This window comes from Cavia porcellus, unplaced genomic scaffold (genome assembly GCF_034190915.1).
Source record: "Cavia porcellus strain 051 isolate PalLab524CR breed Dunkin Hartley unplaced genomic scaffold, mCavPor4.1 scaffold_9, whole genome shotgun sequence".
In the NCBI taxonomy this organism is placed as follows: domain Eukaryota; kingdom Metazoa; phylum Chordata; class Mammalia; order Rodentia; family Caviidae; genus Cavia; species Cavia porcellus.
In genome coordinates this window covers 86,484,898-86,509,664 of record NW_026947492.1, presented here as the reverse complement: position 1 = coordinate 86,509,664, position 24,767 = coordinate 86,484,898, and the positions used below count along the sequence as shown (strand labels likewise).

At 40.5% G+C, this 24,767-nt stretch overlaps 1 protein-coding gene across 1 annotated transcript in view; it reads left to right on the top strand.

Annotated features, from left to right (window-relative positions):
- Window positions 1-13,839: 13,839 nt before the first annotated feature.
- The window catches only part of LOC100729132 (protein kinase C-binding protein NELL1), a 647,616-nt gene continuing 636,688 nt past the window's right edge, over window positions 13,840-24,767 (top strand). The window contains exons 1-4 of the mRNA XM_063256783.1: window positions 13,840-13,909; window positions 14,617-14,699; window positions 20,844-20,978; window positions 21,891-21,993. Of these exons, the coding sequence (XP_063112853.1) occupies window positions 13,867-13,909; window positions 14,617-14,699; window positions 20,844-20,978; window positions 21,891-21,993 (364 nt within the window). The 5' untranslated portion in view covers window positions 13,840-13,866. The remainder of the gene's footprint in view (window positions 13,910-14,616; window positions 14,700-20,843; window positions 20,979-21,890; window positions 21,994-24,767) is intronic.

Below are 24,767 nucleotides of genomic sequence, written 5' to 3'. Positions count from 1 at the left end.
ACGACAAGTATTTTAAAATTGATCTCCAGATTCCATGATGTTGTAATAGGACTTTTTCCCCTGGTAGAAAAGCCAATTCTGAAATTCATATCAAAGCAGAAGGCCAAGAATAATTCAGCTGTTTTCTGAAGAAGGGATAGATAGGCTTCTCACACACAGATGGTTTCTGTAGGTTGCAGGCTCAGCACTGTGCCATCACTACACAGATCGGCACGTGGACCATGAGCTCAGGATGGCAAGGCCCATCACCTCGTGTTAAGTGGAAATGGAAACCTGTGATGAAAGAATGGATTCATCAATAAGTGATCAGGAAAATCAGTTATTTAAAAACATTTCATGTGTGACACACAAACACACACACACAAACACACACACACCCAGAACATTGACTCATGTCATTGATTTTTGTGTATTTCATATCAGGGAAAGCTTCCATTATATATCTGGATGCCACACATGGAAATCAGTTACAGCTGAGTGAAATACTTAAATGTGAAAACAAATTTTGCATCTTTGAAAAGTCAACATAGAAGCTTATTGACATGATTTCAGAAGTTCCTTTTAAAAATACATTTTTAGACCAGGTTTGGAATCTGTTCTCTTGGGATTTACTTTTCTGGGAGGTCACGTGACTTTGTTGCAGCCTCTGTTTCTTGCAGGGGTGAGGGGTTCACAGGATAACCGTGGAGTCAGAAATGAACCCTGAAATCGCCATGAGAATGAGCCCACATCAGCCTTCTAGGGGATGAGATACCACTGAGAAGAGAATCCTGTGGCATGGTTTATAGCCAGTTCACCCTCTGAAGCTGATGTATGTCAACTATCAGATGATGTGTGATCTCTAGGGAGGATGTCCGCCACCACCCAGAGGCTAGGAAGCCATGCTGCGCTATTCCTAGAGAGGAAGGGGAACACCCTAGAAGCCAGAAAGTGTGCTGAAGCTGCCCAAGCATCTAGAAATATCAAAGTGGAAATTTCCACATGGGACACTACCCATGATGCAGGGCACATTACAAAGAGACCACGTATCATAAAGACTCATTCCCAACGGAACTGCCAATCTCAACACAGAGACACATCTACAGTGAGAAAAGACGCAACCAGATACCTCTAGAAACATTCAGTTCCCCAAAAGCTAATCCCACAGATACTTAAGTAGGTGAAATTTCAGGCAAAGAAGTTTTTAAAAAACTAAAACTGTAAAATTGTTTAAAAATGTAGTTAATGTAAATGATCAGCAAGAGCAAAGAAGGTACAAATAAGCAGTTAAATGAGTTAGTGAAGACAATGTGAGACATGAAAGATCGTGTCTGTGAAGTGGCAGAAATTCTGAAAAAGAACTAAGCGGAGCCAGGCGTGGTGGTGCAGTCCTGTAATCCCAGCACTCGGGAGGCTGAGGCTGGAGAATCATTGCAAGTTTGGGACCAGCCTGGGCCTCAGAATGAACTCAAGGCCAGCCCGAACTGCATACTGAGACTCTGTCTTAAAAAACAAAGCAAAACAACAAAACAGAACAAAACAAAAAGCTAAGTAGAAACCCTGAAAATGAAAGCATACAAACACAAGGAGATTGAATAATACACACCTAAACAATCAGTGGGTTACTGAAGGAGTCAGGGGAAAAATTATGTTCATGGAATACAGTAATAGTAGAAACACTACGTATCTGAATCTATGGGGCCCACGAAAAGAAGTTACAGGAAAGTTTATAGCTATGAGTGCCTGCATTAGAGAGTGAACTCCTTTTAATTTACTGGTACATTTCAAGACCCTAGAAAAGCAAGAACAACCCAAACTCCAAACCAATAAAAGGAAAGAAATAGTAAGAGTGGAAGTTCGTGAAATTGAAATTTAAAAAATACAAAAGACCACAAATCACAAAGTTGGTCTTTTGAAAAGATGCGTAAGGCCAAAAAACCCTTAACCAAACTAACCAGAAGAAAGTGAAGGCCCAATTAAGTAAAATTTGAAATAAAAACAAATAAATTACAGTAGGCACCACTGAAACACAGAAATTACTAACGAATTTTACATTCAACAATTTGGAGAATCTGGAAGAAACGAATAATTCCAAGACACACATAACCTTGCAAGTTGGGCCAAGAAGACTGACTGAATCAATAATAATCAATAAAATTGAAGCACTAATGAAAACTCTATCAATTAAGAGAATCCCAAGACCTAATTAATTTATGGCTGAATTCTACCAGGCCTTGATGAGGGACTGAAACCAGTGCTGTTTATACTTTCCATATAATAGAAAGGGAACAGGTTCTCTCAAATTCATTCTGTGTCACCAACGTTACCTTATACTGCAACCAGATATCTAAACAGGGAAAGGAAACTATAAACTAGTTCTGTAATGAGTATAGTTGAAAAACGCTCAAAAAGATCCTTGTAAACAGAATTTGGCATCACATTGAGAAGATCACACATCATAACCAAGTTGAGTTTATCCCACTGAAGCAAGTATGGTTCAATACATGTAAATTAATGTGTCTACAGTGCATAAATATAATTAAAGACAAAAATCACATATTAACTCAATTGGTGCTGAAAAGATCTTTGAAACAATCCAACACTTGTTTCTGATAAAACGCTCTTGAAAATGCTTCAAAATGATAAAATCCACACATGACAAACCAAACCGACATCATATTAAAGAAATAAAACTGGAAGGACAGAATGTCTGCTGTCACCATTCCTCTTCAGTATAGTTCTTGCAACTTCAGCCACAGCAAGAAGACAAGGAAAGCAATCTTTGTAAAAGACATGACTATGAAAGGCAGAACATGTATCCCTATTTGTAAAAAGCATGATTCTCTACCTGAAGTCCCAAAAAAGTGACCAAATTTTTTTTATCTGCTGAACATTTTCAACAAAGTATCAGACTGTAAAATAAACACACAAAAATCAACTGCTTTTCTATACCTCATAATGAACTCACTGAGAAAGAAACTGGGAAAACGTTTTCATTAATAATAGCTTAAAAATTAAATTCCTAGGAATGAACCTAACCACAGAGATTGAAGACTCCTATGGGAAGAAACATGTCAGAAGAGACATTTGCAATTGGAAAGCTGTCCCTTGTTCCTGGATTGGCAGAATAGCAGTTAAAATGACCAGATTGCCAAAAACTGTAGATTCAATGCATTCCCTATTAAAATACAAACAAAATTCTTCTCACAATAGGAAAGGGAATCTTGAATTTCATCTGAGATCAGGAAAGACCCAGAATATCCCAGGCAGTCCTAAGCAAAAGAGCAATGTATTATAGAGCCATAGTAAGGAAAACTACATAATCCCTGTGCCAAAAATAAACAAATAAATAAATAGAAAGGTTGCAGATCAATGAAATAGAAGATACAGAAAAAAATGCAAGCTCCTCCAGCTGTTTGGCTTTGTCAAAGAAGTAAGTAATATGCGCTGGAGAAAGACAGTCTTTTTAATAAATGGTGCTGGGAAAACTGGGATCTACATGCCAAAAAGTAAAATTAGATCACTGTCTTTCACCTGTACAAAAATCAAATCAACATGATTCAAAAACCTAGATATAAAGCCAGAGACATTGAAACTACAGGAAGATGACATAGGACAAATATCTGGACCCCTAAGCACAGGCAGAGACTTCTGAACAGGGCTGCAAAAGCACAGGAGACAATATTAATTATCAAAGTAGCAGGGCTGCATCACATTAAAAAGCTTCTGAATGGCAAAGGAAACCACTGAAAAAGGGAAGAGACACCCATTGCATGGGAGGAATTCTTTGCTAGCTCTTATTCTTCTAGGAAATTAATATCTAGAACATATATGGAATTTTAAAAATTAGCCCCCAGAAATTGTGCTAAAAATATGGCCACACGAACTGTATAGGTCTTCAAAACAAGAGGTTAAGTGGCCAAGATGTTTGTGAAAAAATATGCAAACTCTTTGACCTTAAGAGGAATGTAAAGAAAATTACATTGAAATTTCCTCTCATGCATGTCAGAATAGCCCTCATCTGGAATACAAAAAGCAGAGAATGCTGGTGAGGATTGGGTGGGGCGGGGGGGGGGGCCCTCCTACATTCTTGACGGGAATGTAAACCAGTACAGCCACTCTGGAAATAAACACAGCAAGTCCCCAACTTACACGCCAATTACAAACTTTCACAGATCTGGGAGGAGCTCACATTATGAAGATGCCTAGGTGAGAACACGGTGTGGAAGTAGCTGGACATGGCCACAGTCCTGCTGCTGTGGGCGCAGTGCCCAGTGCAGTGGGGCACAGTGGGGCAGCACACTTGGAGTTTGCTGAATGTGGCTGTATTTGCTTTTGTTTTGTCTTTCGCTTTACATTGTACATCTGTGTCAAAGTGCCTAAGACTCACTTCATTGGACTTACAAATTAGTCTGATTTATGAATGGTCTCCCAGAACAGAACTCATTCATAAGTCAGAAACTTACTATATGAAGATTCCTCAAGTGACTAAACATAAAAACACCATTTGACTCAGCTATACTATCCTTGGGCATATTTCTAAAAGACTTAATTACTATATACAATACGATATATGCATACCCAAGTTTATAGCAGTCTGATTCATAGTAGCCAAGCTGGGAAACAGCCAACAATGCTCATAAACAGATAAACGGATGAAAAACAAAGTGGAATATTATAGAGCCATGAAGCCAAGAGAAGCCATGTCATTTGCAGGAAAATGACTATCTAAAAAAGTAAATAAATAAAAGTGAAAGGAGAGGGGCTGGGGGTCACTAGAAGATAGACTTTTAGAGAATGAGAAAAGGCATAAGCAGGAGGCAGAAGCAAAGGGAGAGGGAAGTTTTGAGATGGACATTGATTATGATAATGTGAAATGCACATACTGACTTCTTAAAATAAACCCATCATCATGTAATATCAACATGCACCAAAATATTATAGCTGACACATAATTATTAAATTGCTCTTATGCAAGATTAAAATGCAAAATCTTCAAAGAAAATACTGATAGGTTTAGTGGATCACCATTCTAAATATAAGAACTAAACCCAGGAAACTTAGAAAACAAACAAAGGTAAATCTCATGACTTGTGATTTCACAGTAGATTCTTAGCTATTAAACTCAAGCATAAACAATAAAAGAAAACATAGATAAATTAGGTTTCTTCACCATTAAATGCTGCTTTGAATCAAAAGATATTATCAAGATTATTAAGAGAAAGCACATAGAATGAAAGAAATATTTGCAAATTATATATTTTAATAAAGATTTACAAATATAATTTAGTAAGAAAAGTTATGCAACCCATTCTTTTAAATAGGAAAATGAGTTGAATAGACATTTTTTCAAAGTAGATGTACCTGTGGCCAAGAGACACATGAAAAGATATTTCACATTCTTAATTATCAGGGAATGAACATCAAAACCACAGTGTACATGACTGCATACCTACTCCCATGAGTCTTGTCACATCTATGTCCTTGATCATGAGGACGTCGTACCCAGCACCCAAGAAAGAAGAAAGGTTCATTATAGGTCACCAGTTGTCTAGGACTCAGTCTGCAGTCACCTGGTTCTGAGACATCAGGCCACAGGGCAGAGGGGCATCGCAGAGGTAGAGGACTCTGTGACATGGCACTGAGGAGCAGAAGGGACCCCAGGAGTGGGAGGGGTGTTTACTTCTAGGCTGCTCAGTGCCCCACTGCTTCCTCCCAGGCTTCACCTCCCAGCGTCACCCCACTGTAAACCCTTCAGTGGGCTAATCCAGGGTCACACGCCCATGATCCAGGCTCACATTCGTGACACAGTCACCTCCCCAAAGCCCACCTGTGAGCACAGACGACTGGGGGACATCTACAGATAAACCACTACAGTTACGATTTCATTTTAAATGGGAAATCAGTGTGGGCAAGGGTGTGGAAAGTCAGTGCACTGCTGGTGTGCATGTAAGGTGTGCAAATGCTGTGGGCAGCCTTTGAGAATCAGTGCTGTAGGCAGAAATACAACCATGGGCCAGAAAGAGCTTGATGTACAGTGATGCAGATCTGAGTTTGAGTCCTGCGCTGAGCGGTCCCCCTCAGAGCTGTGATGGTTTGTGATTTTTTTTTTTTTTTTTTTTTTTTTTTAGTTTTTAAACTAGTGAAGCTCTGCTCTTGCTTAACTCTTTTCAGTGACTCTCCTTTCCACATCAGTGCAAGCTCTGGCCCCTGTTTTCCTTCTGCAAACTTACTCTGAGTCACATTTTCCTCTGGCCACCAGGTCCTAGCTACACTACTCTTCTTTTAGTTCTGTGAACATACCAGAGCCTTTTAACATGCCTCTGCTTGGAACTTTTCATTCGTCCATCCTGTTCAAATGGTTTCATCTTAATCTGGGTGTAAACAGTTTCCTCCTGCACCACCTTATCTTTGCAGATCCTTCGTTGTTACCATTTGTGTTAAGGACCAGGCTTTGTTGGTCTCCTAGATTGACTCGTATGCCCATGCTGGGCTGGTAGCCGTGGCTGAGGGCACTTCCCTGAGATGTTTCCAGTCCCCTGCAGGTTGGCCATTGGTCAGGTGATGTCTGGACCACAGGTCTGTCCTTACCCAGCAGGCAAGTGTAGGTAGCTCCTGTGGTCCTTGGCAGCATTTCAGGGAGGAGAGAGTAGGAGCCCACAGGCTTTTGTGGCCTGTCATTGGCACGTGCTCATTTCTAGCATGTTCCACTGGTCAAGCCGAGTCATGTGACCAGTGCCGGGTTTGAGGCTGGGGAAACAGACTCCTCAGGATGTGTGGGTCTACAAGGCAGCTCAAGGTACAGGCATGCGAGGGAATCCGTTATGTGTTTATGATTATGCCACCACGTACTTTCTTGATGAAATATTTCATTCATCACAATTCTAGTTTGAAAGAAGGTGCAGAGCAGGCTTCAGGGCAGTGACCTCTGCAGTCCCACAGGGCACTGCATTGAGGAAGATTTAATGCCCGGCTGTTGCCATTTTCAGGTTTCTAGTAAGATTTGAAAAAGAGACACCACCAATTATGCAAGTAAGTTAGTTTCTGTGGATGCTTTCTTGCTTAGTACTGTTCTTTCTTTCCAGGTTGCAAGCTTCACCGAGGTCAGAAATGTCTCTTCTTCACTAATTGATCTAGAACAGCCCCAGCCCCATAACTGGCAGACAGTTTACAGATGCTTTTTGATTAATAATAGTTTCACCCCAATGAATCCATAGTTAAGTGAAAGTAATCATCATTTTGTGTTAAAAATAAATGTTTGCTAGCTCATTCTTGCATAATGGTTGTGTTCCTCCTTGGAAGTTGGTGCATGTGCAGAACACAGTTTAATTTTTTTCTAAGTTTCCTTCCCCTCTCTCCTTGCGACATGAAAACATCTGAAGTTCCCATGCGTCTAGGAGGCCTCACCTCCCCAGCGTCCTAACTCAACACAGGACATTGCCGACCAGCATCAGGTCTTAGCATCAGGTCTGTGTGTATTCTTACTTTCATCTGGACATGGACATTGCTGTCTTCCTGAAAGGGCTGAGCTGTTCTTGGCAATGAAATTGGTTGCAACTTTTTTTTTTTTTTAATTCTGCAGCTGTTTTTTTTTCTCAGTTGCTTCCATGATTCTACAGATGGTAAACATATGGTTATAGGCTCATAGAAAAAGAAGCTATCTTGGATTCTTCCTATCTTTAATTCTTGTTTTTCTTTTTATGCAGAAAGTGAAAGTCATAGAGCTGAGAAATCATATACATTTGTAGATTAATATTTCTGTGCATTAACAGAAACATCAGGTTGGCTAGTGATATGCTAAGGAGCTGACAGTTTTGATCCTAATGAGTGCAGACCTGTGTCTTTCTTGGCTTTTTTTGCAAGCTGGAATATTTTATTAAGTGTTTTCAGGGCAGAAATACAGGATTGGTTTCCATTTTGAACATATTCCTTCTGAGTTTCCCAGGTCTTACTTTTTGTTAGCCTGTAGCCAAAGTTTGAGTTCCTGCCAGTTTATAAACAGAACACCTCTTCATGCACATATTAACATGCTGCCAGGAAACTCTCTCACCCCTTTTTGCTTTCCCTTTCAAAGCAATTTGTTTCAGTGTTTTAGCTTAAAAAAAAAATACAAACATTTTCTTCAATGTAAACAGAGATCTGCAGGGAAAGAGAACCCTTAAAGAAGAATAAGCATTCCTTTGGTGGTAATGCAGCCCTCATTTGTATTAGAAAGCTCAGTTCTTCCATATATAAGAAGACCTTAGTGGCACAATTTTTAATTTTTTTCTTTGCATCTTCTTATATTTCTTATTGCAAAAACGAGAAAAGATCCGAGAAGAGTGGAAATACTGGGCATGATTTCCTCAAACATTAAAGAGCCATGATACACAGCTTCTCCGTTCGCATTTATTTTCCAGGGCACCCTGAACTGCCTGCAGGAGGGAGAGCAGAGTAAACAAAAGGGGGAAAAGTACCCTTCCTCCCTCTTCCATCAGCACTAAGAGTAAATTGTGTTCTACATTTTTGAGTTTTATTTAGTTGTTCAAGATCTGCTGAGGTTTAGCATTGCACAATAAGGAAATGATCATTCAGCAAATCAATAGCATAAAGAAGATTGCAGAAGGGAATATTAATACCTACAAACCCCCTTGCTTTCCAGCACCGAAAATCTGTTTTAGCAAACTGTGAACATCTAATACAAGTAATTTCTTACACACATTTGATTAGTAGCTATCTATTCAGACAATTAAATAGAATCACATTTTGATAATAGGAGGTCTTTGTAGCAGTGTCTTGTCAGTTAACGTAACTACAGTTCTCCCTCAAATGATGCATTTTTATCTGCAGCATTTTACATTGATCCAGCACTGGTTTTGGAGTTGGTAGGCCTGTAGTGACTGGTAAAGAATTCAGGTGATCTTTAGGAAAGCTCTGGAGCTATCAGAGTCTGAAGTTTCTCACAGCTAAAATGATCAGATGAGTTCACCCTAGATCAGTAGTTCTTTTTCTTAAATTTTAATTTAGAATAAAGCCAATCAAAACAAGATAGTATAAGTGACACAGGATTTCAAAATAAGGTAATAGGAAATCAATAATAGGAAATCAACAATGGTTACCGTAACGCCTCTTGTCATCACAATAGCTGCCCATACCTTCAGACATAGTGAAATCAAACAAAACAGAAACAGAGGAGAACCAATAAAAATAAAACAGTGAATGCAGTGCAAGACTTCAAAACAAGATAACAGTGAATCCACAATGGCTACCATAATATATCTTATTTTCAAAATAGTTGCCCATGTCATCAGATACAACAAAATCAAACTAGATAAAACAGAATAAAACTCAACCAAACAAAACAATGAGAATGACACAGGATTTCAAAACACGATAATATGTAATTAACAATGGCTACCACCTTCAGAAGGAGACCCCACAGGTGCTACACTGCATACTGTTATCCTCTGGATAGATGCTCAGACTACTGGCTTTAGGCCTGCAGAGTCAGTGAAACACTAAATAATACCAGCATTAAGTTGCATTTTACTTCATTAGCTTTCATCACAGCCTGTGTTTCTACAGATCAGCAGGTCACTTACTGTGGGGAGGTGCATTGGTTCTTCTTGTCTTCCTGCCCCTGTGCAGGAAGGGGCTGGCTTCTGGCTGTCCTCGAGTCAGCCCATGGTGGTACTGACTCCTGGGAGGTCTTAGCTTCTTGTTGACTTCTTGCTCTCCTCCACTGCAGTCTGTAAATGGCGTAGTTCTCAGTGGGATTATCCGAATCACGTCCTAAGTATACCAGAGTGTCCTCTTCGAGCCTTTTTGAAAATTCTGATTATATAACTTTGGGTTAAATACTACTGTCCCACAGGATAATAACATTTCCCAAAATTATGTGCTACTATGTTGTGTAATTTAGAGTCTTCAAGAAGTTCTTTTCTTAGTATGGGCATGGAACTCAGGGCCTTTGCATGAAGTGATACCCAGTACATTTCATCTTTTGTTTTGAGACAGGGTCTCCTCCAGTGACTAAACTGCTTAGGCTGGGCTTGAACTTTCAGGCCTCTTGCCTCAACCTCCAAAAGGACTGGAATTGTAGGTTTAAGCCACTATGCCCTGCTACTTTTCAGGTTTTTCATGCTTTTAAAATATTTACTGTGCCCAAGATGTGAAGTCTACTAAAAGAACAAAGGTGGGACATACTGAGATGGTTTGTGTGGTATTTATATCTAGTAGTTCTGTTGGCTTCCATTCAGGCCCCAGTCAGTGAGGCTTACTTTATTCCTGTGCAGGCACAGGATTCTCTCATTAAAAACTATGAACTATGGAGTAAATTCTCCTGTTCAAAGAGACCAGGGGTTGATAGCAGAGCAGGTGTTTTGTATTGTTTTGTTTTTGTTAAGATGAGAACCTTCGATCTGGAACAGCTTTTGAAGATGTGTCTTGCTGAAACAGAAGCTCTGGGGTTCTCCAAGGAATCCGATTATTAAGCAAAACCTCAAGATATTTAGGAGCTTAAGGAACTTGGTATTTGAGAAACACTGCCAAGGTGAATGATATGAAATAAAGCACAGGTCTGAAAACAAGCGATCCAATGAGGTCAGGTAATCCAGGCCCAACTAAGTTGCAATTCCAGCTAAGTATGGATTTCTTCAAGTTAAAGGAGGAAATACCAGAAATTCTGTCGTTTTATTGCCTGACTCCTTTGGGAGAGGTTACAGTGCTGGAAGGCACACTTTCCTGTGAAAATCCTCACAGTTTATTTTCCTGGGGTGCAGGAAGAAGGCAGATCGAACTTCTTTGTAGTTTCATAATTTTGGAAACCTTGTTTGTCATTTAGCAAATTCTTTGTTTGTTAATCAACAAATATCTAGTCACTATGGACCCATATGGCAGCTCAAAGCGAGATCTCAGGGCTTGTGTTCTTGGGAAGTTGCTTGGAGACCTTGTGAAAGCACTGAGTGCTTGAATCTAAAAGTAATTACAGTAGCACAGAAGTCTCCAACCTTTTTGACATCAGAGAGTGGCTTCATGGGATAAGTTTTCCCAAGAGTCCAGGCAGGTGGTGAGCAGTGGGAAAAGGTTATAAACGCAGGGAAGCCAGGCTCTCTGCCCTGGGCTCACCTCCTGCTGAGCAGCCTGCTCCCCAAGGGGTGATGCTACCTGGCCTGGCCCTGGGTGGGGGTTTGAGGGCCTCTGAAAAGACACATTGTCATTAACCCTTTTGCCTCCAGCACACTTAGCCATTGTCTCCCCCAATTTCTGAAACAGTTCTGGAAGTCCTCTTTCTTGTACACACATATTTTCACATATGTACACACACATTTTCACATATGTACACACTCACATGGGCTCACACTTCTCAGGATGATGATTAGTGTTTGTATTGTTTCATTGCCACCTTTGTTTTAGTCCAACATTAAATTACATACATTCAGCATCAAGCTAACATTCCAACCGTGATGCACTTGTCAAAAGTCAGTTTTTATGTGTGCTAAGCCCCGTGACCTCTCCTGAGGGGCTGGGGGACCCGAGTGCTATGGGTTTCAGTGTTAGTGAGCATTGCGAAGCCATCAGCTCTTATTTCTGTTTTTGTTCCAGTCAACACCACTGACCTTCATATAATATTGTGTGTATCACATGCTCGCAGGTGCCAGAGGTTAAAAGTGGGGACAAGAGATAGAGGAAAGGTGTGGGGAAGCAATTTGTAATGTATCAAATATCTAAAATTGGTAGGGTCCCTTAATTAAAAAATAACAAGGAAAAGTGGGGTGCTTTACCTTTTAAGTATTGGACAAGCGGGATGGAGTATTTCCTAAAATAAATTTTGTAATTTTTTTTTTTTAAATATAACTGTTACCATGATTCACTTCATCCGCATTTCTGAGTCCCTTTTCTATGGGTGAAAAATTTGAGAAAGATTTAGAGTTCTCTGATGAAGAGAAGATAGAGGGGTGTCATCTTTTCCCGGCACATATATGGATTTTTCCAACTCATTATCACTGAGGTTGGTGGCTGTCCTGGTTTGCCTGGGAACATCTTGCTTTTAGTGCTGAAACTGCCCATGTCTCTGGAAATTCCTAAGTCCTAAGCAAATCAGTCTGGTTGGTTACTCTAAATAAATTCATAATCATCTTGATTAGACAGATGTATTTCTAAGGTAATATTTAATTCTCTGTGATGGGTCATTGTTTGATGGAAATTTATAGCTTTGTCTGAAATATATATATATACATATGTATACACACACATACATAAATATATATACACACTTTGTAGTATAAGTATAGAGTTTTAAAATGAGCTTAGATGCCTGTTTAACTGACCTAGAACTTGAGTGCTAGAATGATCATTAACCTTTTTTTATCCCACACTGATTTTCATGAGGAAGTAACTGAGGTTCAGAGAAGGTGGTTTGCTTATTGCCTGTGACCATTCAGGAGGTTAGAGGCTGATCCAGAATGTGAACCCAGGCCCCCTTGCTCTTGATCATTTTACTTTTTCTAATGTAGAATATGTCTGAAAGGTGTTTTAGCCTCCTCATTCTTTTCTTTTCTTTCTTTTTTTTTTTTTTTTTCTTTTCCTGGTACTGGTGCTTGAACCTAGGGCTTCTATTCTAAACTAAGTTGTATTTTGAGCATTTTCCTTTTAATTTGTCCAGGATCACCTTGAAACTGTGATCTGCCTGCCTCAGCCTCCAAATGGCTGGGATAAAGACAGGCATGAGTTTGCATGGAAAATCGAGTGGCCCAGTCCCAGAGAGAGGCTGATTTCCTTGGCGTGCACTGCATTAACTGCTCCCTGGCCCTCCTCTGTGCATGGTGATGAATGAACTCTGAGGAGCAGTGACAGAACCTTCTTTCTCCTGGGGAGGCTGCCTTCTCTTGTGGCCACAAACATCATCCCCACAGAGGAGGAGGTTCAGGCATGTGTGTATTTCTGCGAAGTGGTACTTTGATCTTGCTATCTCTATTAATATTTGTAGCTTGAAATACTAAGCAGAAAACAGCGTTTGCTGATTGCCTTCCGTGATTTGCAATAGAAGCATGTAAATGGTGTACCGTTCGCCCTCTGAAAGCCTTGCAGCACTGTCTGAAGTCTATATTTTATTTACAGATTAAGCTCAGTATTCTGAGGCAGCTTTTGCATCTTACATCTGTTCTGTGATATCTCTTCTATCATATCAGGAAAAAAAAAACCAAGCAAACCTAAAAACAGAATCTTAAATTTAATATGAAACATCCAGATCCAAAGTCAGTGTTTTCACTGAAAGAAGCTGCTCCCAGTGACTTTCTTAAAGTGAGGGAACCCTTCCCTTATGGATGAATTCTAACATTATGAGAATACCTTTTTTTTCTTACAGAGCTTGAGCAAGTCTAAAGACTCAGCTCCAAAGACCCAGTTGAGGAAGGAGATCATTAGGGAATTGTTCCGAGGTCTAGCTTTTGTTTCTTGACTAAATGAATCAATGGGAACATTCAGTCTGTTATGTCTGTCTTCCCACTTTAAAGCAGAAGTCCTGTAATTCAGCAATATTTCATATACCGGCATGATTAAGGTGGTGAAGAGAATGTTAACTGCACCAGTGTCTGTTTAATTTTAGTTGAAGACTCTCTCATTGACAGATCTGGGCGCTGTGACCTCTTTGGAATTAAACAGTGCCAGGTGATGATGACTTTCTCACCATGCAGCCCTGATGGCTCAGAGTGTCTAGAGGAGAATGACTTGGGGTGGCTCAGCGTGGGAGAGGTGAGCTCCCCTTGTGAGTGAATCAGTTTTGCCGAACAATAGTCCGACCTCCAGGGCTGGGGGCTGCACAGGGCCTATCGAGCTGTGACTGGGCTCGTGATTACCACTTGTCTCTTCTCCATTAAGGGCGTCATCCAGGACGGAAAGATCATCTTCATGCCAAATGGGTACATAACACAGTGTCCAAACCTCAATCGCAGTAAGTAGTGCCTGAAGCACTTGTGGGTTTTAAATGATGCAAAGCTTGCTCAGGGGATCAGGGAAACAACCTCAGGAGGGCTCAGGTAGAAGCCAATGCTGGCTTCTGGGACTGTGAGGGTCCTGGAAGAAAATCCGTTATGTGTATCATATTCTTCCAGGGATCGAACTCATGACTGCCTGCTTGCAAGGCAGGTGCTTATGCACTGAGCCAAATACCTAGCCCCGTGTCTGTGTGGTTTTAAGAAGGTTTTCTTCCATACAGCATTAACATTTGGATGTAAGAAAAGGGTTGTGTTAACAGGTTCTGTGGTATAAGACAGATATGTTCAATGCTATGTATATGTGCGTGTTTTAAATAATTACTATTACACCACACTGTTCTTTAAACTTCTGGACCTGGATATGAGCTCACTTTTTCTCTCTTATATTACTTTATATTTTTTTTCCTGTCACCTGTCTGTCAAAATGAGGTTTTCATTTTGAAATGTCATGTGGCCTTTTTAGTCAACAGCCCCCCTTTCCTGTTTCTTTCTTTTTCTTATGAAAAAAGAAAAAGATCCAGGCCCAAAATCCTCTCTGACTTCACCCAGATTTTACCTAAAAGAACAAAAACCCTCCTACCACCAAAAATGGTTAAGATGTTTTAAAAAACTTTTTCTTACATTAGCACAAGATCAATATATGTTTTATATTTTCTTTATTGAGCTTGCCCTACCTGCAGTGATTTCTTAAGCCTGGTGCAAGGAATCATGGATTTACAAGAGCTTTTGGCCAAGATGACTGCAAAAGTAGGTATCTGAATTTCACTTGTGATGTTCATTTCTTTCGTTGTCATATCAAGTACTTACAGTGATATGTCATAATGGAAACTTTTTTAGCCTTGGCACCTGCAATATGTTACAACAAGAATGTTGTATTTTCCTCTGAAGTGGGATTTCCTCTAGTAAGCATTCAGGCCTTTGATGCTATTAGGCTGCGTCTAAATGTTGTTCTTGAAAAATATTTGGAAGTAAAAGGCAATTTGTATTAGTGTAGATTCCCTAGGAGTGGAAAAAGAATTTGGCCAATGGCTACTAAACTAGAAAAACTGTAAGATGATATATGGTTAGAGCCACTGCTGCTTATTAAAGTCAATGCATTTTAGATGTAAGAGTTATTGCCAAAACCCAGGAGGAGGCAAACTGGCTGTTAGAATCAGATCACTGTCCTAGGAAGACCTCACCTAGTCCTAGGAAGACCTCACCTAGGCTTAAGACTGATTCTAAGTTGAACAAGGAGAGACCAACATTTGCCTTCTGACATTTTCAGCTTTAAGATTCTGCATCTTTTATTCCTCTCCGTCACTTACGAAGCAAACATCTTGGGAGAAACTTCTACCTGCCAGTCACTGTGTGAGGCTTCGAGCTGCACTGATGAGCAAGGCCTGACTTCTGCCCCCAAAGTGGCTGCACGGAATGGCAGACCAAAATTTAAGCATTTAGAAGCCTTAGTGTCTGTTCACGTGGTGTACATTCACGATGAAAACCCTGAGCCTTAAGTGGAGAAAGGCATTGAAAAAATAGAAAATGTAGATGATGCTGTTAGGGTACCAATTAGTTATGGATATGGGTTTGTCCTAGGGTGAAGAGAGAATTAGGGTGAGCCTAAGAGGCATTATATTTTGCCAGAGGAAGAATTTTAATAGCAGCAAAGATGATGCATTTATTCTCTTCTGCCTGGGGCTGTGACTGCCATTTACCTTCAGTCATGGCAGGTAGATAATATTTGGAGGATCGCCCAGTGACTGGGAGACAGGGCTGTGTGTTGGATTCATGGGCTCTGCCCCTAAAGATAGTGTTTTCACATAGAACTGGAATTTTGGTCAAACCCAGTCCCCTTTTGTCTTGGAGGCAGAAATGGGATATGTTTGCAAAGAGGAAGATGGGAGTCTGGAGCGTGAGACAGAAGTGTCTGCCTTCCACTGCACAGTGCTGGAGAAGAAACGTGCCACTCAGTCTCAGGTGATTGAGAGTCTCTGCAGGCTCTGAGGATGCCCTTTTCTTTCTCATTGTGGGAAACTGCTCCTCTTTTAGCTGTATATCTAGGAGCCGCAGTGAGCTCTGTCCTCAGAGCACCATATTGTAAAATGGGCACCGGGGAGGCAGAAAGTATTTATGTGGGGCATAGGGAGCAGATGATGGTTTAATCTGCTTCTTGCACCCCGCTTTTCTCCCCCTGGCATTTTGGCAGACTTGGAGTCTGTTCCTTCCAAACTGTGAAGAGAATTGTAATTCTATCCCCTACTTCCATTTTCACTGCATAATGTGTAATCTGTGGTGATCCCAAGCAGGAATTGCCAAAGAAATTTTTTTTCTATAAATAGCCAGCCAGTAAACACTGGGCTTTTTTAGTTAAGAAGAAAAATTGAGCATATTGTGTGTGTAACTATTTCATTTAAATGAAATTATTTATAATTGGTGAAAACATAATCATTGAAAAACATAAAAACTATTCTCAGCTCACAGGATATTCAAACGCACGTGATAAACCAGACTTGGGCCATGAGCCTCAGTCTGTCAATCTTTGATCTGGAAGGAGCTGGAAAGTCACTTAAATGAACCATATTTATTGAACATTTTGCACGTGTTAGTTCCAACCCCTAAGCATTTTAAATCAGTTCTCACAATAGTCTTGTAAGTTCAGTTTATTGTCCTCCTTTGAGAAGACCATGGCCCAGAAAGGCCACTTTCTACAGGATTGTAAATAGCAGAGCTGGGACCTGAACTCAGGTACTTAGTTTCTGAAAACTGATGTGACTGAGCAATTTTGTGGGTGGAAAAAAGAATGATTAGAAAGAAAGTTAGAATCCATAAAGAGGGGTAACTGTAGAGAGGAGATCACTGTACTAGCAGGAGGCTGGAGACTGAAGAGAGGATGAGCAAATAAAACAGGGAAAGAGCAGCGCCTGTGTGATGGCTTGTGGAGCTGAGCTAGATTTCAGTGACTCCCTTTGGGAGTGAGTACAGAGCTGGCAGCAGCTCCTCAGGAAGGAGAGTCCGGGAATAAGGCCTTGCACCTCGCCTTTTGGCTCTGAGCTGCTTGTTTATCTTGGAAAGCTGCAGGACATCTGTAATGTTGGGTGACACTGGGGGTGGTCTTGCCAGTTTCACTTGGGCACACCACACACTGTGTCATCTGACTGCTGAGAATCAGTCCCCAAACCTGGGAGAGTATTAACTTTAAAATAGGTACAGCCTGGGGGGTCCCACACTTTCCTGTAGGAGCTTCTTTTATGACCCAGTTGTTGGGCTGATCTCTTTTGAGTCTGCTCCTCACATCAGCACAGCCTTAAAGATAAAACCTTGTGGGTAGGATGGAGGTGGGCTTTGGTGCTTGCTTGACTTTTGGAGTCTCTTCTGTTGACCTCTGAGCTGCTCTTCCTTTTATGTTGGCTCTGTGATGCTTTCTGGGGGTTTCTGTTTGTATGTTGAATGTGGTATTTTGCTCAGTTAGTTGGTGACACACTGCCAGCTGTCTACTCTGCCATCCTGGTGGAAATGGAAGGATAGCTCACCCTTTTGACAGATCAGAGGAGAAATGTGAGGCAGTGACACCCAGTGTCACCCAAGCCTCTGACTCCCAGGGGCTACTGCTCCACCGGTTTACTCTGACATTCCCTGAGGTGGCCGAGCTGTCCCCCTGCCAGCCAGGAGGACTGTGGTTTCCTCTGACATTCCCTCAGGTGGGCTGAGCTGTCCCCCTGCCAGCCAGAAGGACTGTGCTAGTGCCAGGTGATCGAGTCCTGCTCTTGGACCCAGCTGTGTTGAAATGGCATTGTGCCCTCAAACTCAGAAAGAGAGCACATGAGAGACTGGAAAATTTTAAATTATTGTTGTGTGTAAATCTTTATAAATCTATGTGTGCACATCGAGGAGCACTTCGAGCAGCAGGCTTTTAAGCTCTAACATATTTAATCTTGGGATTTTCATTATTTTGGAGGGCTTAGTCATAATTCAATAATTATTATTTGATTAAACTTAAAGGTTTAACAATAGCAGTAGCAGCAGTGTTTTCCCTTTTTATGTAGCAAGCATGAAATAAAGCATATTCCAAAGTAGGAAAAACAATTTCTGCATGACTGATACACTCAAATCCATTCATTGACCTCTTACTGTGCAAGAGGCCTCCTCTGCGTAGCTTTGAAGTTGGAGAGTGAAGAATAAGTATTCAGTCCCTGGCTTCCAGATAAACACAGGACACAGATAAACAGAGCAGAGATGTAGATGTCATACCATATCTGTTTTGGATCTGCCAGTCTCAGAAAATGGCAGGCAGTGTAGAAATAGCTTTTGAAAAAGAATTAATATAAATTCAATGCACTAATGCCAGTGACAGAAAATGTAATTCAGTTTTTGAGTCACAGTTGTTTTTCTCTATTATTGTTGTTACAGGATTTAGCAGGGAGAAAGGAAGGCAAGTTTGCATATTAAATGCCTTTGAGAAATTAGCTTTTTGCCTTAATATCCTTTTGCCTTTGTAACTGTCTGACACAGTCATTATTATAGAGATTAGGGCTTTTAAGTGTTGTAAAAAAGGCTAAATACATGTAAAATATAAAAAATCCGTTATGTTAAAACTAAGGTTTTACCCAGGAATTGAGTTTGTAGATGATCATAGCCCAACTTTGATGGACCACTATTGAAAATTGCTAATATTCACCTTAGGCAAGAGCCTAGGTTTTCAGGATAGATGAAGAATTGCCTTTTGAGTCATTTAGTCTTCATCATGTTTGCTTCTGGGGATGATACGGGTACCAGAGTTGTTTCAGGTTTTCAGGTTAAGGTAGAGATTCTTCTCTCCCAAACAGATGCCTATCCTGAACTATTCTTTAGGATGTGTGGAGATCTAGTTCAGCCTCTTTTTGTTCCATCCTCAATCAGGTAGTAACCTTACCAGGAAGTACTCAGGCTTCTAGCAGTGAAAAAACGATAATAAGGAATGAGTTGCTGTTTCCTTTTTATTATCTCTGACCTTGCCAAAGTCTTGGTAATGTATTTTATCTGTGTTTCCTAAAGAATTCCCAAAGATCTTAATTATCACAGATTCTAGGAACTCTATAATGAGGCTGGAGTTTTAAATGAAACATGAGTTTTGGGAAGATCCTATGTATTAAATAAAAGGAGCCATGGGAAGCTGCTGATGTTTAAGTAGTCAACCCTTCACTCTTCAGGGTCTGATCATGATGCGTGTGCTTTGTTGTGTATGTTATTTTCCCTGCCTTTAATACCACCCACGAAAGGCAGGAATTGGCCTGGTTTCCCTGAAATACTCCAAAAGCTTGGGGGAAGAGGAGGAGATGAGTGATCAGTCTGAAAGTTAGAATGACGTGTGGAGCAGAGCACTGTCATGAGTCCTGAGAGGGGCACGGTTAGCATGAGACTGTGTCTCACCCAGAAAGGTTAGCGTGTGTCACTGTTCTGAGGCTCAACCGTTGCAATCTAACATAATGGCTCAAGATAATTTCGGAGGGCTCAGAGACTGAATCAAATTCCTATATGGGAGAAAGTCTCAAGACATGGATGCTTATGCTGTGATTGAGAAAGAAAAGAGAAAGCAGAAGATGAAATGGTGGAAATGGAATTTGTTTTCCAATCATGGCAGCCTGATGTAAGAGGAAAGAGAGAACAGTGATATTGCTCTTGGGCTGAATTACACTATAGCATGTCTGTGGCAACAGGTATCTCAGGCCAAAAAACTGTCTATATTGAGACTCCTTTGGCATTGTATGTTCCTTTTTTGTGGTGCTGTGGATTGAGCCCAGGGCTTTGTGCTGGTGGGGAAGCTCTCTACTGAGGCCCATCTGAGTCCTGTGCTGTGTTTGTGAACACAGACTGACGCAGGCTGGATGAAAGCAATCAGGACAAATTGGAACCATATTGTAAGGAGCTGCTAAAGAAATCCGGTGGTGCTGAATGTGGTCAAGCACCAGCACAATGCTAGAAGAACCTCACATGTTGGAAGATTAGACTTGCTCCGTATGGGTTACATGGCCAAATTAACATTAGCAGTAAAAAGGCAGAGATTTCACATCTTAAACCAGAGTTGTTCCAAACATCCAGAGCCAACAGCAACAAAACAACAACCACAAGAAATGGGTTTTCTTAGGGGGTAGTAAGAGTACCGCCCCTGGATTTGTGGAAGTGAATCAGCTCCGTGATGAGTTTCTTTTGAGGGTACCCAAGCTTTATAATGTCTTTGAAATTGGAGAGTCTAAGGCTCTGACCTTAGTGGTAATGATTGAGTGGCCTAGAAAAAAGCAAAAGATTATTTTGCAAAATTCAGTTCTCACCTAGGGGTTTGCTCACATCATCTGACCTTCCCTGAACATCTTGGTGAATCCCTGGGTCATTCTATTTGGGGCAAATGACCCAGGTAAAAACTAGACCCCTCTATGATTTTGATCCTCTGGCCCCTGTTCCCTAGAATTTTACATTGGAGAGAAAGCAGCGATATCCTAAGTGTGTAAACCATTGTACTGTGGTTAGTGTGTTACAGGGAGATGATGGTAGGGGAGAAATGCAAGTGCATTTGAGATCCATTTAGATCTCCAGTGAATACTGTAATACGGCTTTCATTAGTGGGTTTCCGTATAGGCATGAACTGAAAGCACGCACACACCTTTCTGAATGTTTACGAGGTTCCTGAGATACACTTCCATGTCTCATTCGGTGTTTATTAGACCACGGAAGTCAATGTGTCTTCAGTTTACAGACGTTCAACTTTGTGTTTAAGGGAAAAATGAAAAACCAAAAATAGATCTTGCTAAGAATCTGTGGAACTACTTCAAAAATTTTACTCTCATCCTCTTCCTGTTTGGATAGTTTTTTCCTTGTTACTGCTTTGTTAGGATGACTGAATTACACAGATGACAGTCTGTAACTCTCCTTCTGCAGCTGAATCATGCAGAGACAAGACTTAGTCAGTTGGAAAACTGTCACTGTGAGAAGACCTGTCAAGTGAGTGGATTGCTCTATCGGGACCAAGACTCTTGGGTTGATGGTGATCACTGTAGGAACTGCACATGCAAAGTAAGTACCTTTGGAAATGAGTAAGATAAAACCAGTTTTAAGGGGACAGACATTCTAATTATAGCATAATTAAGTTCTTTAAAATACAATGTCAGTTCCTTTCTATGTACCATTCCTTAGCAATTCAAGCAATTATGAATGCTGAAAATTTGTCATTTGTTATTAGAATTCTTGGGAGGTAAATCTGGTTTTTCTCGCTACACTCTGATTTGATCTTATAATATTAGTAAGAAGCTTCCTTTTTGGAATTTAGAAATTGAGGTATAGAGGGGGAAGAGACTCTTTTGGTTTTCATGCATCTTCACTGTTAGCTTCATCAAAACTTTTCTCAGCTAGAATGCATTTTTAAACAGGATTTAATTAGTCTCGGTGGGTTTTTGTTGTGTTTTGCACGGTATCTGTCATTTGTTTCAGAGAACTGCAGGATGTTTTCCTCCCTCCCTGGTGTCCATCATTTGTGTACTCCACCTATTTCAGACAGTTACGAGAGCTCCCTCTAAAATTAGCATGCAAGCTTTGTCCAGTTAGAATTACTTGATAAATATCTGAAGACTGCTATTGTTTGTCCAGGAAAATACAAAATGAATAGTTAGAGCCTCAGAAATGATCGACAGGGTCTGCAAAAGGTGTTATTTATGTTGGTGTAAAAATAGGCTTTTTGTTTTCTGCCTAACCTGCTTGATCCACATTGGCAGGTGAGATGAAGTCAGTGATGTACATCAGAAAAGTAATTGAGGTGACACGGGTTCTTTAGGGTTAGAGAGATGCTTTATTTGTGGTCCTGGAGTGGAGTGGGTGCTCCTCACACTCGTCTCTTTCCCTGGTGAGGTTTGGGGGTGAGGTTGGAGCTCTCTCTGCAGCAGGAGTGTTTAAAGCCTGCCTCTGAGATGCCGTTTGTCCTTCCTTCCTCAGAGCGGTGTTGTGGAGTGCCGGCGGATGTCCTGTCCCCCTCTCAACTGCTCCCCCGACGCCCTCCCTGTGCACATCGCAGGCCAGTGCTGTAAGGTCTGCCGACGTAAGTCCTAGCCGGGGTTCAGTGTGGGAAGCTTAGTGCTTTCAGATATTTTTCTGCTTTTCAGGTCCCAATCCACTGACCTTGGAACAAAGTGCTTGCTGTTGATGTAATATCAAGTGTATGATGGAAAGCACTGTGATATTTTAATCGCTTGCCATGTGGCAGATATTTTAGATGGCTTTATATTTTCTTCAGAGGCTCCTTGCATGACCCTTCATTGCTGTTCTCTCTGTGTGGAGATGGCTTGTGTTCACAGGGATCCAGTCACCCATGCAGGGTCACTCAATGGGGTGGGTGTAATCGCTAAACAACTCCAGTGTTCCCTGTGCTTCACCTTCTAATTCTGAATGATCAAGTGAAGGGCCAAGTTCCGTTTTGTATTTGGAGGTTCTGGCTAGATGCTCTTGGTGAGGAGGGTCTTAGTTGGATGTTTTGGGATGAAGTTCGGATCAGTACTGAAGCACTTTTCGGCAGTGCTGGCCTGTACGCATACTGTCCTCTGGGTTGCAGACGGCACTGTTTCAGATGAAGCAGTGATGTGACACAGAGGCATGCTGTGGCAGGGAAGCAAGCTCGATTTGGCACCTTTGCTATGTGCCCTGCACAGTGCTGGGTGCTTTCATTCTATCAGTTGATTACATTTTCACAACAGTCCTTGAGGGGGGTGTTGTTATTATCCTACTATACAGGAAGCTTGGGGCTAAGGATGTTAATTTACCAAGGTAAGAGCCTGAGCAGGAGCTGTGAGATACCAAAGTAGCTTTATCTGCTGCAAAGCTTATATTCTTTGTACCGAGCCACAGAAAATGAGAATTGGGCTAGAAATATGATACCCAGTAGATAATTTATGAGATCACTTATTTGCCAAAAGAGTCGCACCAATGCCAGCAGGCATTCAAAGCATCAAAATTTGGTTATTGGTGGGAGAAGGGGAAAACAGCATGTTACCTGCTATGACAGAGGAAGGAAGGAGAGATAGCTGGCCTGGTGAGACCAGCTCAAAATACCTGTGGAACTCTTATGAAAGGAGGTTCGGAATGTTCCTTTCTGTGGTTGGTACAGCCAGTGCTCTGGAAGGTGTTTTTGAAGTTGTTGTAAAGGGAGAAACTTACTTTTCTTCCAAGGCTTTTTAGAGTCATGCCTGACAACTGAGTAAGCTGAAGGGTCCAGCTGTTGATTTATAGTTTTTCCTCTGATGGAAAAACAGTTGTTAGTAGGCACCAAATATTTTTTTCTTACAAACTTGATACTGTTTATAGCAGTGAGCAGTGAAAGAGGCGGAAAACTTTAAGGCATTTGTTAAAAATATGAAACTATTTTAGTCCATCATTTTGTGTTCCCTGTACAGATCTGTGAATAATTACATGTTGTTTGAACACAGGAGAAATGAGTCCTTTAAATGTTTTGTATTTTAGACTTGGTTTTTTTCTTCTTTTTTTTAAATGGTAAAAACACATGCTCATTGTGTAACATTTGAAAACACAGAAAAAGATACAGATTCAAATGGGAAATTCACAAAATAGTGTCACTTGTTAACAATCATGTTTGAAATTTTACTGGATTTCATTTTTGAAGTCATGTCATGTAGACAATTTCATGTCCTACTTTGTTGACTTACCATTGCCACTTTGTCTTTGTTTTTAAAAACTTGTTTTCATTTAACCATTGTTTCCCATTGTGGTTATTTAATTATTCTCCAGTTGCTGGGTATCTTTTTACCATTATAAATTATTTTTGATAGTTTTATGTAGAATTACAAGTTTGTATACATCAGTGTTTTATATTTCTTTAAAGTAGAATTATCCAGAATAGAATTATTAAGCCAAAAAATGACATTTTAAGGTCTTTGGTATATATTATTAAACTGTATTCTCTCTAGGTATCTGTGAATTAGTCATTTTTATTTATTCTAATTCCTTTGAGAGCCTTAGATTTAAAAAAAATATTTTAAATTCTTATCAAGTTTTATAAGATGTTGATACACATGCTAAGTAAACTATTGGTGTAGTTTTTTCCTTTGTATGGAATTCAAATCAGAGTAGTTAGGTCACATTAATTTTATCAGAGGTCTGATTGATAGTTTGACATGCTCAGAATTGAATTGAGATTGCAAATAATTAATACTACTACTCAGGAAAAAATTAGAAAGAAACCATAGAAGGTGCTTGGGTAGTTAAAAGGTTGAGAACCTCTGAATGAAAGGCTTTCATTTCTTCCTGGTTTTTAATAGAAATATTCATCAGGCAGTTACTGAGGATGCCTGCCTGGAATAGTGTTGAAGAGTTTGCGCTGCTCCCAAGGAGCTGCCTTTGATTTTGAGATGTGACTCAGCGTGCCCAGAGCTGCAGGAATGTTAGACAGGGGGGAAGGGCGGTGTCAGAAGGAAGCAGAGGATGAGGGCAGGGTGTTCTTTGGAGAAATCAGAGCCAAGGCAAGTCTTTCTGGTTGCATAGAAGATGCCTGTGGTGGTTTGATTCCAGTGGAGTTGAGAAGAGAGAAGCATGAGGGTTGGTAGCAGAATTTCTAGAAGTTTCAAAGTATTGTTGCATCAGAAAAATGATAGGGAACATTGTCTTCCTTTCAAAGATGTGGAGTGTGTCATGCACCATGTATATTGATTAACTGGATTTTGACATGGCACAGTGTGTACACATTTCAGAACACCACGGTGTGTGCCATAAATACGTATTATTTTAGGCATTTAAATAATAGAATACATAAAAAAGAAAACCAACACAAAGGAACACATAAGGTGCATCTTACATGAATGGGCT